General features: G+C 50.4%; 5 protein-coding genes across 5 annotated transcripts; 3 read left to right on the top strand and 2 right to left on the bottom strand.

The window, feature by feature from the left end:
• Positions 1-164: 164 nt before the first annotated feature.
• Positions 165-1,050, top strand: LOC120950704 (cuticle protein-like). The gene is made up of 2 exons (XM_040368958.2): positions 165-296; positions 383-1,050. Exons 1-2 carry the CDS (start codon positions 285-287, stop codon positions 755-757), a joined length of 387 nt encoding a protein of 128 aa, XP_040224892.1. The 5' UTR covers positions 165-284; the 3' UTR covers positions 758-1,050.
• Positions 1,051-1,974: 924 nt separating this feature from the next.
• LOC120950701 (SH3-containing GRB2-like protein 3-interacting protein 1) lies at positions 1,975-4,181 on the top strand. Its single transcript, XM_040368954.2, has 3 exons — positions 1,975-2,369; positions 2,715-2,953; positions 3,056-4,181. The coding sequence occupies exons 2-3, from the start codon at positions 2,933-2,935 to the stop codon at positions 4,109-4,111; spliced, it is 1,077 nt and encodes a 358-aa protein (XP_040224888.2). The 5' UTR covers positions 1,975-2,369; positions 2,715-2,932; the 3' UTR covers positions 4,112-4,181.
• Positions 4,182-4,678: 497 nt separating this feature from the next.
• Positions 4,679-5,710, bottom strand: LOC120950702 (cuticle protein 38-like). The gene is made up of 2 exons (XM_040368955.2): positions 5,580-5,710; positions 4,679-5,426 (listed from the first exon to the last, which is right to left on the bottom strand). Exons 1-2 carry the CDS (start codon positions 5,589-5,591, stop codon positions 4,848-4,850), a joined length of 591 nt encoding a protein of 196 aa, XP_040224889.2. The 5' UTR covers positions 5,592-5,710; the 3' UTR covers positions 4,679-4,847.
• Positions 5,711-7,977: 2,267 nt separating this feature from the next.
• Positions 7,978-8,845, top strand: LOC120950703 (cuticle protein-like). The gene has a single exon (XM_040368956.2). The coding sequence runs from the start codon at positions 8,110-8,112 to the stop codon at positions 8,692-8,694; it is 585 nt and encodes a 194-aa protein (XP_040224890.1). The 5' UTR covers positions 7,978-8,109; the 3' UTR covers positions 8,695-8,845.
• A 2,252-nt stretch (positions 8,846-11,097) lies between these two features.
• Positions 11,098-14,837, bottom strand: LOC120947946 (hatching enzyme 1.2-like). The gene is made up of 3 exons (XM_040363800.2): positions 12,126-14,837; positions 11,547-11,983; positions 11,098-11,391 (listed from the first exon to the last, which is right to left on the bottom strand). The coding sequence occupies exons 1-3, from the start codon at positions 12,460-12,462 to the stop codon at positions 11,305-11,307; spliced, it is 861 nt and encodes a 286-aa protein (XP_040219734.2). The 5' UTR covers positions 12,463-14,837; the 3' UTR covers positions 11,098-11,304.
• Positions 14,838-17,126: the final 2,289 nt, after the last annotated feature.

Raw genomic sequence — 17,126 nt, 5'->3', positions numbered from 1 at the left:
CGGTGACTAACCGGTAAGCCGGTTCTCTACCGAGGGCTCGTCACTTGTTGTCGTATAGAAGTTATGCGCATTTTTCCCTCCATATCTCTCGCTGGTGGTGGTGGTGGTGATGGTGTTCATGCTTTTCCTGGTCCACAGTCTCAGAATGCCAGGCCGGTCGGGCGTGCTATAAAAGCTACCACTCGACACCGGGAAAAGCATAGTCAGAATCTAGCCAACCAACAGCGCAGACCTTCTTCTCATTTTTAAAAACCCACAACAATCTACTTAACTCCACATACAAAATGCTGAAGTTGGTAAGTTTGCTAAGCAACGTTAGTAAGCAAGCTTTAGTCAAAGATTATTAAACCGCTTTTTTCGCTCTCTCTCTCTCTCCCCTAAGGTGGTGCTGTCCGCTGTCCTGGCCGTCGTTGCCGCCCGTCCCGGTGCCCTCACGTACTCGGCACCGCTGGCGTACGCTCCGGCCACCCTCATTGCCAAGCCGGAGATCTACTACCAGAAGAGCATCATCGAGGAACCGACCGTGGCGCACGTCGGCAGCCTGGTCAAGACGATCCCGACGGCCGTGTCGCACCAGAGCTCGACCGTCGTGCACAACTCGGCCAAGATCACCGAGCCGATCTATGCGCCGGCCGTGAAGCAGACGCTGGTGTCGACGCCGATCGCCAAGACGACCTACTTTGCTGCCCCGGCGGCTTACGCCTATGCGGCCCCCGCGTTGGCCTATCACGATGCGTACGCGTACCATCATCTGTAAGGCTTACGGAACCTGACGGAACTGAAGTCACGAGAGGGCAGAAGGATTTTGCTAAAGCATTTCGAGCAAGGCTAAGGAGAGGGTGGCAAGTGTGCATACCAGTGAGATTCGAAGAATCGAAAAGGGGCCATAAAGGAGAGGAAGCGGCAAAGGACATTTCTTACAGTGTTTCACGGCAAGGAATGGTACGTTTTCCCTTGTTCATTGTGATTGTTGGTGAAAGATTGGAAAACGGCCAACTATTCCCACCGGATGCCTGCATTGAAATAAAACAAATGTCCTACAAAATGTAATCTTTACTGTGTGACTGTCATTCAGAGATGAGGAGAAAAGGAAAGAAATTTCAAAAATATTAAGCTCTTACTAAAGAATAAATGTACAGAATCTATGCTCCTAAAAGTATGCAATCTTCACTATACAATTATTAAGATGACGTACTTGGACTTATCAAACCTCAATGTTTCGATGCTTAATGTTAGAATGCTCCTAAAAGTATGCAACCAGCACATCAAAACTGTGTAATGAAAGCGTTTGACGTCATAAAACCAGTTTGTCTCGTTGGAAACGGTTGCTCAATTGATGTTGAGGTAAGTTTGTCATTCGTCATTCGTTTCTGAGGACTTCAAATAATAAATTCACCAAAATCAATCTTTACTCCCTCTCTATCACAGCGTCTATCTTAATCCAACAGATTGTAGCCTTTTAAAGACCAAAATGCCAAGCTGTTTAAGCCTCAAATAATAGCAGGTGTTTCCAGCAAGAAAGCACACTCTAATGCTCAATAATGTACGATCAATTTGCATGTTTCTTTGTTTCCTCATTCCAACTAGAACAGCTTCATACATTTCTTCCACTTGCTACAACTACTGGGTAGTAGCTACACCCTCGTTTGACAGAACTGGAGTAAGAACTGGTGCAGTAGAGCTAGCATTCTACACACTCCATCAGAAGCAGGTTTTTTCATTCAGAACTTGCAACCCCACCGTACCTATTTATCGCTTTTCCCGTCCAAAGAACGCGCGCCCCCGGGCCTTACGCATCTAATCAATATTATAATTTTAGCTCATTCTTCATCCACTGATCGTAGCACCTCCGTTGCACCGACCATTTTTTTCAACAACACTTCACGAAATGTCAACCAGCTGCGGCCATCAAAACCAGATTTATGTCCAGCTCCACTGGTTGTGCTCTGTTAATCCTCCACTGGTTCCCGGTTTCCAGTTTGCCCCGTTTGCACAGCTATTGCAGGATGCTTTTGGAACGAATTGGTCTCACTTCTGCGACAGCTGCCCTGCCGGACGGACTAGCTAGTTTTGTGAGTGTAGCCTTTTTATTGTTTTGAAGTGATCTTCCCAGAAGTACCCACCGAATCTGAAGGCTGTGTAACGGAGCAGCGAAGTTATAGCGTTTTGGCACTCATTCCCCTTCGGTTCGCTAATTAGTTTTGGTGCTGTGTCCAGCCCCGTGACCTCTCACTCGCTCCCCCCACGCACGGAGGGTAGGGAATCCCAGGTTCCAGTTGACAAGGGTACGCGCGAAATGTCGTACTGCGATACCGCGCCATAAAACCATGAACTTTAAGCGGTACAACTATTCGTAGCAAAGCAAACCGGTAAGTAACCCCTCCGCTAAACGCAGGGTAATGTAGGTCGGGTTTGCTCTTGTTCCTTAAACTGTAGCGTTGCTGTCAAAAAAAAGGTAGCAAACTGCATGAGAGGAAACGATCCAACAGAGCGCTTCCTCGGCGTAAATGCCATCCTCCGTGAGGTAGAACTACTTTCACGCGCCCCGGGTGATGCCTGGAGATGCCCGCACCAAGGACAACGGAAACCGTTCCCCTTGCACACGAATGAGGAAGATCACGCGTATGGCGTCCACTTTCAGACTCCGGGGCCGGTAGACCATGAGCGCTGTTCGAATCAGTGAACCATTTTTTGTTCTTTTCTTCCTACCACAGAAACTGCAGATCTTCTCGGCTGACAGGAGCGGGATCGACTCCAGTTGCAACACAGAATCTCATCAGTGAAGATCGACCGCCGGAACGGGCAAGACCTGTTGCGTTATTTCGGAAACGCTATAAAACACTCGCGATCGCAGGTAACGCGCTGCAGTTCTGCAGGGAATAGCCGCTGTGTCGTGTAATCGGAACATCAGCTTCAGCCTGTTTTGGGTGTAATGGCGCGATTCGTGCAAGTGGTATGTTTCTGGTTTCACCAAGAGCACCAAGAACGGGTTCCAAGGCTTGTTCTAGTTTGCTAAGTGGTAGATTCGTTCTATTCTTTCCTGCCCACGTTCTAGCTTGCCCTGGTGGCCTTCGCGGCGAGCGCTTTGGGACAGGACGCGTCCAGCGAAGCCAGCACCGTGTCTCCCCAAGCTATCTTCGATCTCTCCGAGGATGACTTCAAACTCTGGATCTCCGGACGGCAACCAAAGGCCTGGGAAGGAGAAGCTTCTTCAAGTGGCACTACAACAACCCCAGCAAGCACTCCGAGAACGACAACGCCCGCATCCGTTTTCCGAACGACATCCACCTCGACGACACCCGCTCCACCAAGCTTCCTGACCACCACGACCTCCACCACCACCACCAGCCCCTTCGATAGTTTCCCTCCGTCCGATGGAAAGTCCTGGTTTGAGGAGGAGGAGGGCGACACGGCGACACCCCGCCCGGACGTGCTCGGCGAACAGTTCAAACCGGCCGGCGAAGACTTTGCCCAGTGGCTCGAGCGTCAGATGAACCGTGTGCAGGAGGTGACGTTCGTTCCACAGACGACCTTGACGGGGGATCAGCTGCCGGGAGCGGGGCTCGTCACCCGTTTGACAACCAACCGAAACCGGATTCCCGCTACCACCTTCCAGCCGGTGACGGACTACGTCCCAGTAACCACAACCCCACCACCACCACCACCACCACCGTCTCCATCTGCACATCAAACCTCTGCTCCCGCCTATCTTCCGGTAGAGCAAGTGACCCATGCTCCTGCAGTCACGATCCCGGCCCCACTCGACCTGCACCAGTGGCTTCGCGATCAGCTGCAAACTTCTCAGCGACTGACGAATAATCTGCTTGCTCAGTGGACACCCGGTGGTGCGATCGTTAGGTCAGATGGTCATCACTACACGCCGAACGCTGTATCCTACCAGTCTTCGGCCCTTATCCATGGACTTCAGGGTGTGTCTCACAGTGGGCATGTGCGTCATGAGCCTGTGGTGGCTGTTCACACAACCGCCACACCGATCCGTCGTGTGTTCTATCCCGCGGGAAGCTTCATCTATTCCCAGCCGGCTCCAGTGCCTCAGTACGGTTCGTTCGTGGGCCACTACAAGACGCCACTGGTCATCAAATACCAGTAAAAAGGGTCGATGCAGTACTGGAGGCTTCTGAACAATGCTCAACAATATGACTAAAAAGCTTACTAATTTACTGGTTGTTGGTGTTCTGTTTTACACGTTTGTATTTTACATAAATTGATCTAATGTTGCTCTGGTTTTAAATAGATCTAACAAAATTAAACAATAATACTTATTTCTATGTTTTCTTCTCGGACCTTTGCTCATAAGTTATGAAAGAATTATAACTCAATTGAGCGTGTGATGTCAAGCAGAGCATAAAAGATGTATATTTGTTTCCAAAACGCTTGGTAAATGAGTAGCCAAGTGGAACGAAGTTTAACACAATGTGTTATTTATATGGCAGGAAACTCTCAAAGACAAGTCTCACGCTTCATAAATCTTTTAAAAATTTTGGAAGAATTTTAATGACTCAAAACCAACCAAACTACCGATGTTTCATCAAAAGCTAATTTTTGCAAGAACCATTCGCATACTTCCTCCTTTCAATTCTTCTCCGCAAGTCATCCTTCCCCATTGGAACGAATCTCCCAGAAACAAAGAGAAATATCACTCAAATATACGCAAAGATTTAAAACATTCGAATCTCAATCGTTTATTCTTCTCACTCGTGGCCACTTCTCTCATCTTTCACCGTAACAATCAAAGGCAAACAAAAGAGAAGCAACCCGTCACCGCAACGGCTCCAGGGTTCCGGGAAAAAGGTATGGACAGTCAGGCGGGGTGGGGGGGGAACCATTTAGTGCCACTGGTTAGCATAGACGGCCGGGGCGGCGTACACCGACGGGTAGCTGCTGACGTAGGCCGTCTTCAGGGGAGCGGCGTACGCAACGGGAGCAGCCTCGTACGAGATGGCAGCCGGGGCAGCAGCATACGTGTAGGTCTTCTCCACCGGAGCAGCATAAGCGTAGGTCTTGGCAACTGGGGCAGCAGCGTAGACGGTCTGGACCGGGGCAGCGTACACAGCCGGAGCGGCGTGAACAACCGGGGCGGCAGCCTGGACGTAGGTCGTCTTCTCGACCGGCGTCGACACGACGGTCTTCTTCACGGCCGGAGCGTACACATCCTCGCGCACCTTGGTGTCGTGCACGACGGCCGAGCTAGTGTGCGTCACTCCGGTCGGGACGGTCTTGACCACGGTGCCAACGTGCGCCACGGCCGGCTCCTCCACGATGCTCTTCTGGTACGAGATCTCCTTCTGGGCGACGAGGGCGGGCGCGGCAGCTACCACGGTCGAGTAGGCGAGCGGGGCCGAGTGCACCAGATGGTGGGCACCGGGAGCGGCAGCGGCAACGGCAAGAAGAGCGGACAACACCACCTTAACCAGGGAAAACAAAGCAAACAACAAACAATTACACACCATATTTCACACCTCACAAATTGGGTGGCGTAATGCGCTCCAGAACCCCTGGTTGAGAGCAACGCCATCCATCCCCACCAAGATCATCCCACACACGAGATCGATATTTACCAATCGGAACATTTTGATTGATTGTTTTTAAAAATGGATTGTTTTTGCAAAAAGGGTGAGAGGTCTGTGTTGATCACTGGAATGAGCTTCGCGGTTGACTGTACCGTTTCCAACCGCCGGCAACGGCTTTTATAAGACGCGATCGACAATTACGACGCGAATCGGTGCCTCGCTCGGATTCGGATCTCGCGCTTCGGCAGGCGGCGCTCTTGTTTCGCGGTTTCGATTTGCCGCTTTTTTTTTCGTTACTCCGAGGATCTCCTTCGGTGGACCGTGGGGCATCGCCATTCCGTCAGCTACCTTGTATGCTGGTTCTATCCACCCTACGAAACGCTACGCACACACAATCACCTTCGGCGGAGCTTTTCGGTGCCGACTCGTTTCCGTATCAAGCGGGGTGTTTATTACTCTACCGGACTCCACCTTTCAGGTTGGTGAACGACAGAAAAAAAACACGCTTCAGAGTAAAGTAATCGTCATTAAAGATTGCGTTTGTTTCGTTTGCGTGTAGTAGGCAGAAACAACAACGCCAAGATCGGTTCTTTCGGGCTTTAGAAGTGGAGGAAGAGAGCTTCAAATCATCAAACGCACAGAACGCACACGCCCAAGAAGGACATGCGCGTACATTATATCTGCCGCAGAGCCGAGAGTCGATCGCCAATGCCCTGGAGGGAATCCGTGGCGAAACACGACTCCCTCAGCGTTACTCCCGGATGCTGGTGGATGCTGCTTTGTAAATGTATTCTCCTGTGTGTGTGTGTCGGTTCCGCCCGTCAGCAAGCTTCCTTTTCCAGGGGTTCGACACGATAAGCGTGTAAGTAGTGTGTTCCGAGCGCACGCGCGCACACACACACACATACACCCGAAAGGCCAAGAATACGTACAACCTGGGCCGTGGGCCGGCATCGTTCCCGAAACCCATAAGAATACACAACAACAAATGTCAACGTCTTCTGGTGTCCGGCGTTTGGTGCCTGCCTGCCCGGGGAATTATCTCATCGTAAATGTCACTCGCCTGTTGCCCCGTAGGAATATGGCGGACACGGCACAAATTTTGTACCAGCGGTTGTCTGTTCCCTGCCGTACGGATTATCTGCTGTCCCGTTTGGGACGGGTTGGGAACTCCAATCTTTTTATCCATCGTAGAACAACAACTACACCCCCTGTGCTTAATTGATGGTTGGACGTGTATGGTTATAAATTAATTTTAAAACCCCTCTGCCATGTTTTGTAGCCTGTAAACATCTGGAGCTGAAAACATGCTGTAAATTCTGTTCTAGGGTCAGTGTTGTAATAAATAAAGTTTGATTTTTTGACATTTCCTGCACAAACACCGGTGATCGGTTGGTTGAAGATCGCGAATGATGAAGATGTCTACTAAATCAATTTGTTGAAACCTTGAAGAAACCCTTCCAGAAAACAAAATAAACTTCGTAAGAATGAGAAATTGAAGTTCTCAATCGTAGGGAGTTACAAAATGCCGAATGGCACACTCAGGAGAAAAGGGACATGCCAGCAATTTTGCTAAAAAAAACTCATGACATTTTAAGCACGAAACGTCCCTTAACCAAAGGTGCACAGTTATGAATGATTTGTTGTACCCAGTTATGACCAGTTTGAGCTACTATTCTAGATGGAGTCTGAGTTCCAATTCCAGCATTATTACCCTTGTCCCTTCGCTAATGGAAATATGAATAAACGTGCGGGAATGCTATTATAAGATTCAAAAAGTTAATCACCTTCTCTCCACTCTGGCAATAAGCAAATAAGCACAAAACCACGAAACCCAATCATTCGGGAACGGGGAATAGTACACCCACCCTTGCTCACCCAAACGAAAGCCCTTTGCGCAGACAGGCAGGTTCGCTCCCTGATGCTCCGACAAACAAAGAGATTTCAATTTCCTGCATCTCGCGCTGCGGTGACTCCCTTCACGAAAATCAAGGACATCCCATGCCGAGTTTACCATTTTTCCTTCATGACTTGTCTCGCGAAACCAAACTGCACCAAACCCAAAAAGTGCAACTGTGTATGTTGAACTCCCAGTGCTTTAAGGACGCCAAAAAGGAAGGTCGCAGCACTCTGTGGAGGACCGGCACGTAGATAGTCGCGCGAGTGCGAAAGGAAAATAAAAAAGAGTGTGTGTGTGAAACCGTAGCAAACATCTCGCCGATACCGCAAAACCCCCTCGTGCCGCACCATGTGCCGCAGTATGTGGAGCGAGCTGGGGGTGGAGCAAGATCCGCGAGTGGCAATGCGCCGAAGAGAGGGGCAGAAAGTGAGCGGTGCCGGTGCGATCTTGAGACTCCTGAGACGGTGACGACGAGCGAGTGTGTGCTCGCGCGCACGCCCGAACCGGATGATGTCGTATTTTTCGTGGTCAACTATATAAGATTGGACCCGGCAGTCCGAAAAGCACAGTCAGCGTTCAATCGTTCAAGCAACCTCAGCTCGGCAAACAACACAGACCTTTCGTGTGTCCCATCTCGTTGTGACAGAACAGAAAAACAGTCCCACAATTCTATTCAAAATGTTCCGATTGGTGGTGTTGTCCGTTGTTCTCGCCGTTGCCGCTGCCGCTCCCGGTGCCCACCTGGTGCACTCGGCCCCGCTAGCCTACTCGACCGTGGTGGCTGCTGCGCCCGCCCTCGTCGCCCAGAAGGAGATCTCGTACCAGAAGAGCATCGTGGAGGAGCCGACCGTGGCGCACGTTGGCACGATCGAGAAGTCCGTCCCGACTGGCTACTCGCACCAGAGCTTCACCCAGTACCACAACAAGCAGGTCGCTGAGCCCGTGTTCGCCCCGGCCGTGAAGAAGACCGTCGTGTCGACGCCGGTCGAGAAGACGACCTACGTCCAGGCTGCCGCCCCGGTTGTTCACGCCGCTCCGGCTGTGTATGCTGCCCCGGTCCAGACCGTCTACGCTGCTGCCCCAGTTGCCAAGACCTACGCTTATGCTGCTCCGGTGGAGAAGACCTACACTTATGCTGCTGCCCCGGCTGCCATCTCGTACGAGGCTGCTCCAGTTGCGTACGCCGCTCCCCTGAAGACGTCCTACGTCAGCAGCTACCCGTCGGTGTACGCTGCCCCGGCCGTCTATGCTCACGATTACTAAGCAACACTGACTGTGTGTTCTAATCGATCCCTTCCCCATGCGTGCGTTCGTGCAAGCGAGAACTTTATTTTTCTCTTGTTCAAACGTTTTTTCGGACTGTTTTTTGTAATTGAAAGATGAGGAAAATAAATTAAACCTTTAAAAAACTGAACGTTTTTACGGCTTCATCGACGGGTTGTTGTAAGCATATATCACCTTCTGCTTGAGCATCGGCATAATTTTACCGACCTTGAAATAACGACATTCACACCCGTGAAGCGTAAATTAAATTAAGCCAAAAACTAACCTCCATCTTACCAGACCACTTCCGGCAGCAAAGGAAATAAAAAAGGCGATCGAAGCACGCCCCAGCTTAATGTGAATCAATGGCGTCGCTTTCGCCCTCACAAGCCCCCGAAGCCCTGTGGTGAACGACACAAACGACAGCAACGACCAAAAAAGCAACGAACCCACGGCACGCTCACCACACCACAATGTAACAAGAGCTATAGCAATTAATTCCTATGTTAACATTATACACCCCATTTTGAACTACTTCCTCATTCCCTTTGTGGGCCCGATCGTACGAACCGCGGTCACAAAAAACACCACTAATGTGCCGTTTTTTTTGTAGTTGTTTTCTTCATGCCATCGCTCTGCCTTGTGATCTTTACGATCTTAGACGACGCAACGCACCAAACCAAAGCGGGATAAAAGAAGACAAACAAACTTTTGGGCAGTGTCCCACGGCCGGAGCATATGGGGCGAGACGACTTCCTAACACAGCAGTCGATCGCTTCAGGGCATGGCTCGCGCGCTACCTGCATCCGACGTCTATCGATCGACTCATTGGCACCCCCGGTCCAAAAGCAGCGTGCGGTAGTGGTGTTTACGCTGTGGAGGTGTTCTACACCCGCCCCTCCCGGTTTCGTTGCAAGCAATAATAACAAATGGCATCGATCAGTTGTCCAATTGAATTTTGACGGCTAAATGGCTTGAGCTAAACCCCGGAGGAGTGCTTTTTACCACCGCAATCGATTAGCTTGATCGAACGATAGGCACCACTGCGGGGGCTTGTCAGCGATCGATCACCATTCAGCCGAATCGTTTACCGAAGAGGAAGTGATGAAAAGGGTCCTCTATTGGGGAGGGGCGGTAAAATTCTATCCCTACACTACCGAGTAAGTGGTTAGGAATAGATTAGATAAAACTTCTTGCCCGTCCTATACACGCTCGTCTAATGATCGCTCATTAAAGGTAGAGCCGCTTACGACACTTTGCGTAACTTTGTGGTCAACCCGCATTCGTACAAAAACAAATTGATGGCAGAAATCGCAGATCACTGCGAAAACACACCTCGCGTCATTTACCAGCGCAAACCGCGTGAGCCGTAATTCCTCCTTTGCCTCGTACGCGCTGTGGTGCCGTAGCGTACACGGTGTTGATCGTGGTACAAAACATTTCGACAAAACGCAATCGACTCAATAACAACACGGCCCAACAACCCCGATCACATATAAGTCAATGCTGCTGCAGATGCAGATCAAACGTCAGCGATCGGAACGACGCGTACCGTAAAAGGGAGCCTCGATGCAGCAACCGGTACGCTGGACAGCTGGCGGAAACCTTGCAGAAAACCTACATTGGCCTCTGTCTTGCGCTAAAGTTCAAGTGCAAGTTTACGCCTGTCCCAAAAGTAAAAGTGAATCGAGTGCTGCCCGGCTGTGTTTTTTTTTTGTATGTAGCTGGAGTTGCTAATGGCGATTTGGTTACGCCGAAAATATCAGAACACGGAGCTAGAAGGAAGTGACTGCAACCAGGATGTAACGAAGAACCCATTAGTTGAACCAGGTAATGTACAGGAGCATGTCTTAACGATTAGATTTTGATTGACATATTTAAACCATGACGACACCCTGAAGCAGCCCGAGCCGGCAATGACAACGAGCATGGGGCTCACAATAAAATCCACCTTTATGGACGAAAATTAACCGCCATTACGCCCGACTACAAATGATCGTCATTTCATCATCGTCACTCAAAACGCTGACTGGCGAAATAAACCAACAACTGCGCGGTAGCTCTTGTTGTGTTAATGTCTATGCTCATGCACATACTTACGGTTGAGACATACACAGTCCCTCAATTTCGTGTTCTTTTTCTTTTGCTTCAATTGAATTTCATCTCTCATGAAATGCACGAAAGATCGTTCCTTTTCAACCCTTTTCTACTCGATACGAAGCGTTCGTCACAACACAACCAGGCTAACCCTGCAGCATCCTACCAGCACCAGCTCACAGCTCACAAAACGCCTAAAAGTATGCAACAACCGTAGCACCACAGCGCCCCTGATACGTGCTTTGCGTCTTTCGGCTACCGTCGCTTTCTTTCCGTTACACTTCACACATTAGTGCTATGCTCCAGTTTTCCGATTTTCAGATGATTTGTTTCGTTTTCGTTTCGCTCGTTAACCTATTACTACCAGCTAACATTAATGTATACACACACTCACACCTGCCTCTTCTTGACCGTATCTCAGAAGACACGTCGTTTTTGGTTCATTCATTCTTAGGTAAGAGCTGGGGCCCCGGCTTGCAGCCGCCACTGTTGTGCAACTGGCCCCGCGCTGCCTTACCGATGACAGTAGAGCTTATTGATTTTCTGTACATCCTTCGCCGAAAAGCCGACGCGCTGGCCCAGCTGCCCACTGTACTTGATCTGCGGCGGAGAGAAGGAAAAGCGCGTTAGCGACCATTACGCAACAAGAAGCCCGAGAGACGCTCATCAGCGCCACGGTGAAGGGAAAACAAAATGGTAAATCAATCAACGGAGCTGACGGGGCCCGGGGCCCGCCCACCCGCCAATTTGCCTACCTTCGGCTCGACCGTCGGTTTGCCGTTTTTGCTGAACGCCGTTCTGGAGTAGTGCATAACGCTGCCATAATCGTACGGCATGCCGAGCGTCGTCGTTTGCGACTCACTTTCGCGCCCAAAGTTGCTGACCAGGTTCGGGCGCACGTTGCGGAAGAAGATGTTCACGTACCGGTCCCGATCGTACCGCGTGTGCTCGTGCAGAAACCCAAGCGCATGCATCAGCTCGTGCACGATGGTGCCCTCCATCTGCAAGCAGCCGTTGCGCTGCAGATTCAGCACCTGCCGGCCACCCATCCGCCCGACCGCCGACCAGCATCCCGAGCTGCGGCCCTCGATCACCACGTAGTCCCGCTCCTTCGTGTGCGGCACAAAGCGGATGCACGTTTTCTGGTGGAACTGCTCGAACGCCGAAAACAGCTTGGTAAGGTCACCGATCGCTGAAAAACACACACACACACACGAACAGCCACAAACCACACACACACACACAAGCACCGTAAGAAAAAGAGCACAATATCAGCAAACATATTCCCTGGGAGGCTCCACTGGGCCTATTCTTTCCCCGGGACTACTACTCACAAAACTCCTCACTAAACTCGTACGGCACTATGCCCTTCTTCCACTTGCTGCTGGTGAACTTGAGCGCATTGCGCTCGATCAGTGGCTGATGGATGTCACCCTCGGCGTACGTGCCGAGCTCTTCCGGGTTGACGCTGCTGCCGTTGTGCGATCGGGACCACGCACGCACCAGCTCGCCGATCGCCGCCTTATCGTGATTGCCGTACAGCGCTTCGCCGAGATGCGAAAAATCAAAATCGTAGTCCCGAATCCGCCGACTGCTGCCGAGAACACGCGCCTGCCCAGCCACTGCACCGAGCAACAGCACCAGCAGCGCCATCTGCCAACCCATCGTCATGCTTCGGAATCGTCTGCTGAAGCGTAGGGGCACAGTCTCTACCCACCCGGCCGGACCGATCGCGACTGAACCGTGCCGTTACGAAAACGCCGGCTTTTAAGTATTGGCCTTAGCCGTCTACGCCAAAGTCCTCCTCCTACCTCGCCGAAGCTGCAAGCAGTAGGCCAACAGACGTCCTCATACCTGCCACCTCCCCATTTTTTCGTACGCATGTTTTCCGAGGCAAGATACGACGATAATGGGGATTGATAGCATCAGGCGAGATAATCAATCCGTTCGCGCCAAACAAAAAAAAACCCTACCAACTCTAACGCGGGCTCTGTTTTGCTGTTGTCTATGTGAGGTTTGGAAATCCTCGCATGCAGTTAGTCAAACACCCCTCCCTTTGCGGGAAAGGAGGGGAAAGTACACTGCGGCGAAAGGTATTTTTGATTACCGTAACATCTTCGTCGTCGTCCTCTTCTTGGCGGGAGAAAAGTAATAGAAGCACTCATATGCCCGAACACAAAGCGCTCGAAACGAAATGCGTTTGCCTGCCAGCCTACCAGGGTGTGTGTGTGTGTGCATCTCATCCAACCCAAACGGAATGGGTGGGAAAACCGACCCGACCCTCTGTGGCCAGCTGCCCAAACATGGACCGTACCAGTGCAGCTCGTGGCTCGCTCTCGCGCATGCCGATGTAATAAGCCGCAGCAGCATGCTCGGCGTCGAGCATGCCAAACTGGATGCTCTTTCGCTCCCGTTTGAAGGCAGCTTTTTGGCAAACGTTGGCTTATTCCCCCCTTTGGCTCACCAAGATCATGTAACCGGTGGGTCATTATTTTGGAGCACTTCGACCCTCTCGGACTGCGAAGGGCTTTCTTCACATTAGCGCACTTGGCGGCGTGTTGTGCGCCTCGCTATCAAACCTTTTACAAATCTGTTACCGACCCCCTTCCCCAACCTGAGAGGCCAGTATTCCCGTTTTGGCGCAGGCACGCTCCACACCACACCATTAAACAATCACATCAAAACACTCATTAGCCCGATATTGTGGGACCCCCGGCACTTAGCACACCAGCGCCCCCAAACGCCGCTCCCATTAGCGCAGCGTTGTGCGCGTTTGGGATAGGTTTCTTGCTTGTAGTGTGCTAGTAGGCCATGCTGCAACAGGTAGCGCGGCATATTCGACTCTGTTGTGCTGGTGGCTTTACCCTCAAGCGCTGCAAAACAAGAAAACTGGAGCACATCTCCGTCCAAGACACACACACACACACACACACTGCCGAACGATTACGTGAGGGTCGCTCGGTTATTGGAGGTTTAGGGGGGCCCCACCCGTTCATAATTAATTTGGTAATTGATTAAAGTGCTCGCTTATCAACGTCGCAAACGCGATGAGGCCACATTGCAAGGTTGCGTGTTGGCCCGATGCGTTTAGTTACACCCATCTCCCATCCGCGCGTGTGTGTGTGTGTGTGGAAAGCAATGCTAAAAGTGTTGAACATTTTTCACACCCTGCTCATCTGCAATGTGCGTACGGTACGACCCACGAAAGGCCACCAGCACGCGGTTGGCTACAAAATATCCCGAGCACGTGTGCAGTTGCTACTGCCGCTGGTCGTGATTTTGGTGCTGGCGTTCCTTAACCCCTGGACAACGCACCGAAGAAAGGACCAGCACACCATCAGCCTTAACCTCTTCACGATCTATGCCCGGCTGCTGGTAACAGTGCTCATTGTGGTGCTGCTGATTTGCGACAACTTTCGGCAACGGTTTCACCTACTCTCGCTACTTCACACCATACCGGGCAGTGCCTTCACTGGGCGGACGGGCAGCCAATTTTCCGTCAAAAAACTACAGCTAGTGATACTACTAATCTGCAATGTTCTCTCCATATCCGAAGCGCTGTACAAAATCTACCAAAGTCGTCAGTATTCGTACTCCCTGGGAGTCTTTAGCGGCGTCCTGGTCGAACATTACATCCTGCTGAACCTGTTGCTTTGTCAGCTGCTTGCGGAAACGCTTTCCAATGCGTACGCGACTCTGCAGCACAGCCTGCGTGTGCGTCCATTTCACGCCATTATCAGTGAGTTGACGGTGCTGGACGGCTGCAAGAACCATCTCTCGGAGGTGATTGGCCTTAAGCTAATCCTTGTGATACTGCATCTCATGTTCAACGTATCGTTCTGCACGTACGACATACTGGAGCATGTGCTAAGCGAAAAACATCTCCGAGACATCACACGATTGTCGATCATTGCGGTACAGGAAACGGTAATGCTGTTTGGGCTGTGCTTCCAGTTCACCATGCTGGATCAAAAGGTAGGCTTTAGTATCCCACCGAATGGATTTAATTACTTCATGCGTTGTTGTTGTTGCTTGATTTAATATTTAACGTCCCTGGCTCAATTATTCAACGTACTTTTCCCTTCCATCCCGTGTCGAGCCATGACGTTAGAGCGATCCATTAGCGCCAGAGCTGCGCCAGTTGCCATCTAGTCGCGCCTACCCGTGCTCGCAGCATGGAGGAGCTGGAGATCCTAAACTTGTTCAATCACTTTCTCGTGTCGCCGGTTCAGCTTCACCGCACCGAGCAGCAGAAATCCAACAGTTACATCTTTCGCAACAGAAACCTCCTCTGGAATACGGCCGTCCTGTCGTCTTTAACGCTAGTCAGCGCCACTTCTGCGCTACTGCTTGTGTTACATGACTTTGCTCAACTGCTAACCACCGTGATGGGTGTCATTACGATGATTCTGTACGGCATACGGCTGGTAGTGGTAGTTCCCCTTATATGTTGGACACTGCTAAACGGCCGCACACTGGTAGACATCTCTAACCGTGCGCTAGCCATCGAACGGCAGTTCGGTTCTGATCGGATCGTACTCATCAACGTGTGGCTCCTCACGCAAACGCAAATCTGTATCGCTCTAGTGATGCTGCTCTTCAACATTGTCGTGCAGTTGTACTACATACTATCCTTTGAAGGTTATCAAAAAGCAGTTAATATTGTGGTTGTGTTTGGATTTTTCGTGCTCGAAACGTTCATCTCCCTCCACCGGGGCTATGTGCAGTTTTGGCCTGCATTTTTAAGCCACCGGTACGCGAAACTAATCAGTCGCGCTGCCTACAAGCACAACCATTCGCTCCAAACCGTCATGGCCCTTGGGAGTGATCTGGAAAGCTTTAAGCGCAAGTGTAGCTCCATCTTTGGGCTAATGCAGCTGCTACACTTGCTGAACATTTTTGTAACGTGCTCCGTTGAGGCGTACATTGTTTTCCACGTCGTCGATATGGGTCTGGGGATACACTACGTACCTATGAATCTCGTCGCCGCGCTTACGTACGGTGCATCGTTTTTAATTTACACGTACGCGCACAACCTCGTCAACGTAAAGGTAAGTCAACGGTTGGGTGAAGAGGTCCACTCAACACCACTCCTCAAATGCTGCTCAATTATTCAGATCTCATTAACTATCCAGCAGTAAGTGTGCTGGATCATCTCACGCATTTCGCACTACGCCAACGCTCTCTTTAGTAACGACCCTGCTCGGCAAGCAGAATGGATGAGCTACAGTTTCTGAACGTTTTCAATTACTGTTTCGTTTCGCCCACCTATCTGTCGTTCGATATCGAGAACAATCGTTACGATTTCCGCCTCGGAAATCTGCGTGTCTGCTGGAACGTAACGCTGTTGATCGTGCTCGTAACGGTTAATTGCATCGGTGCCACTGTGATGGTGTTAGAATTCATGCAAGACCAGCTCGACAGTGTGATGGGCGCTTGCAACATTATTATCTGCATTATGCGGCTATCAGTTGTAATACCACTGATACTGTGGATTTGGCTGTACAGGCATAAAGTATTAGAAGTTTGTACGATTGCTTTGAATCTTTTACAAGACAAGTCTAAGCTGCAATTCCAAAATCCAACCAAGCGAAATAGTAGATGCCTTCTTTATTGGATGCAGGTCGGCACGATCGTCATCCTGCTGATTGCTGCCGTGGTCGGTGATGTCTACATATGGTGGAAATTTATAGCAAAACAAAAGCTCTACTACATCCTCAACTTAAGTGCATACATTATCCTGGATTTTGTATCGCTAATGCATCTTATGTACACACAATGCTTAGCCTTAGTGATCGCCGATCATTTCCATGAGTTAGCGTGCCGCGTTAAAAACGAACCAGACGAACCCGATATACTTCAAACGGTGAACACCATCTGGGACGTTTTGGAACACTACAAGCAACGTATCATAGCTACGTTCGGCGTCATGAATGTTCTTCATGCGCTGGATGCGCTGGTAAAGTGTGCCGTTGAAACGTACGTCATATTCAGTACCTGGGAAATGGGGTTCGGTTTACTGGGAGCATTTCTCGACATAATTACCCTAACCGTGTACGCGGTCACCTTTTTCATATTCGCGTTCGCGCACGATCGCGTTGAAGTGAAGGTAAGTGCATCAAACTGTTGTTTCAAACATCCTTCGAGAACGTGCCAGGGTAGCTGGAGGGTGTTTGTACCATAAATGTCGTCAATCATGTAGTATTAAGAGAACATTAATAATTAACCCGTCATCGTCTGCTCCAACTTGATCCTTTTCATGAGTTCAGGGGTATCGTATTGGAATATTCCAGCGCACTCTGTTCAGTCACGATCAGTTAGCTCCAACAAGCACA

This window comes from Anopheles coluzzii, chromosome 2 (assembly GCF_943734685.1).
Source record: "Anopheles coluzzii chromosome 2, AcolN3, whole genome shotgun sequence".
NCBI lineage: Eukaryota > Metazoa > Arthropoda > Insecta > Diptera > Culicidae > Anopheles > Anopheles coluzzii.
This window is presented reverse-complemented; position numbering and strand designations above follow the sequence as displayed.

Coding starts and splice junctions, on each gene's coding strand:
- LOC120950701 (XM_040368954.2), top strand. CDS start 2,933: ATGGCGCGATTCGTGCAAGTG. Junction 2,954..3,055: donor TGGCGCGATTCGTGCAAGTG/GTATGTTTCTGG, acceptor CCCACGTTCTAG/CTTGCCCTGGTGGCCTTCGC.
- LOC120950703 (XM_040368956.2), top strand. CDS start 8,110: ATGTTCCGATTGGTGGTGTTGTCCGTTGTTCTCGCCGTTGCCGCTGCC.
- LOC120947946 (XM_040363800.2), bottom strand. CDS start 12,462: ATGACGATGGGTTGGCAGATGGCGCTGCTGGTGCTGTTGCTCGGTGCA. Junction 11,984..12,125: donor CGAGTTTAGTGAGGAGTTTT/GTGAGTAGTAGT, acceptor TGTGTTTTTCAG/CGATCGGTGACCTTACCAAG. Junction 11,392..11,546: donor AACCGACGGTCGAGCCGAAG/GTAGGCAAATTG, acceptor TCTCCGCCGCAG/ATCAAGTACAGTGGGCAGCT.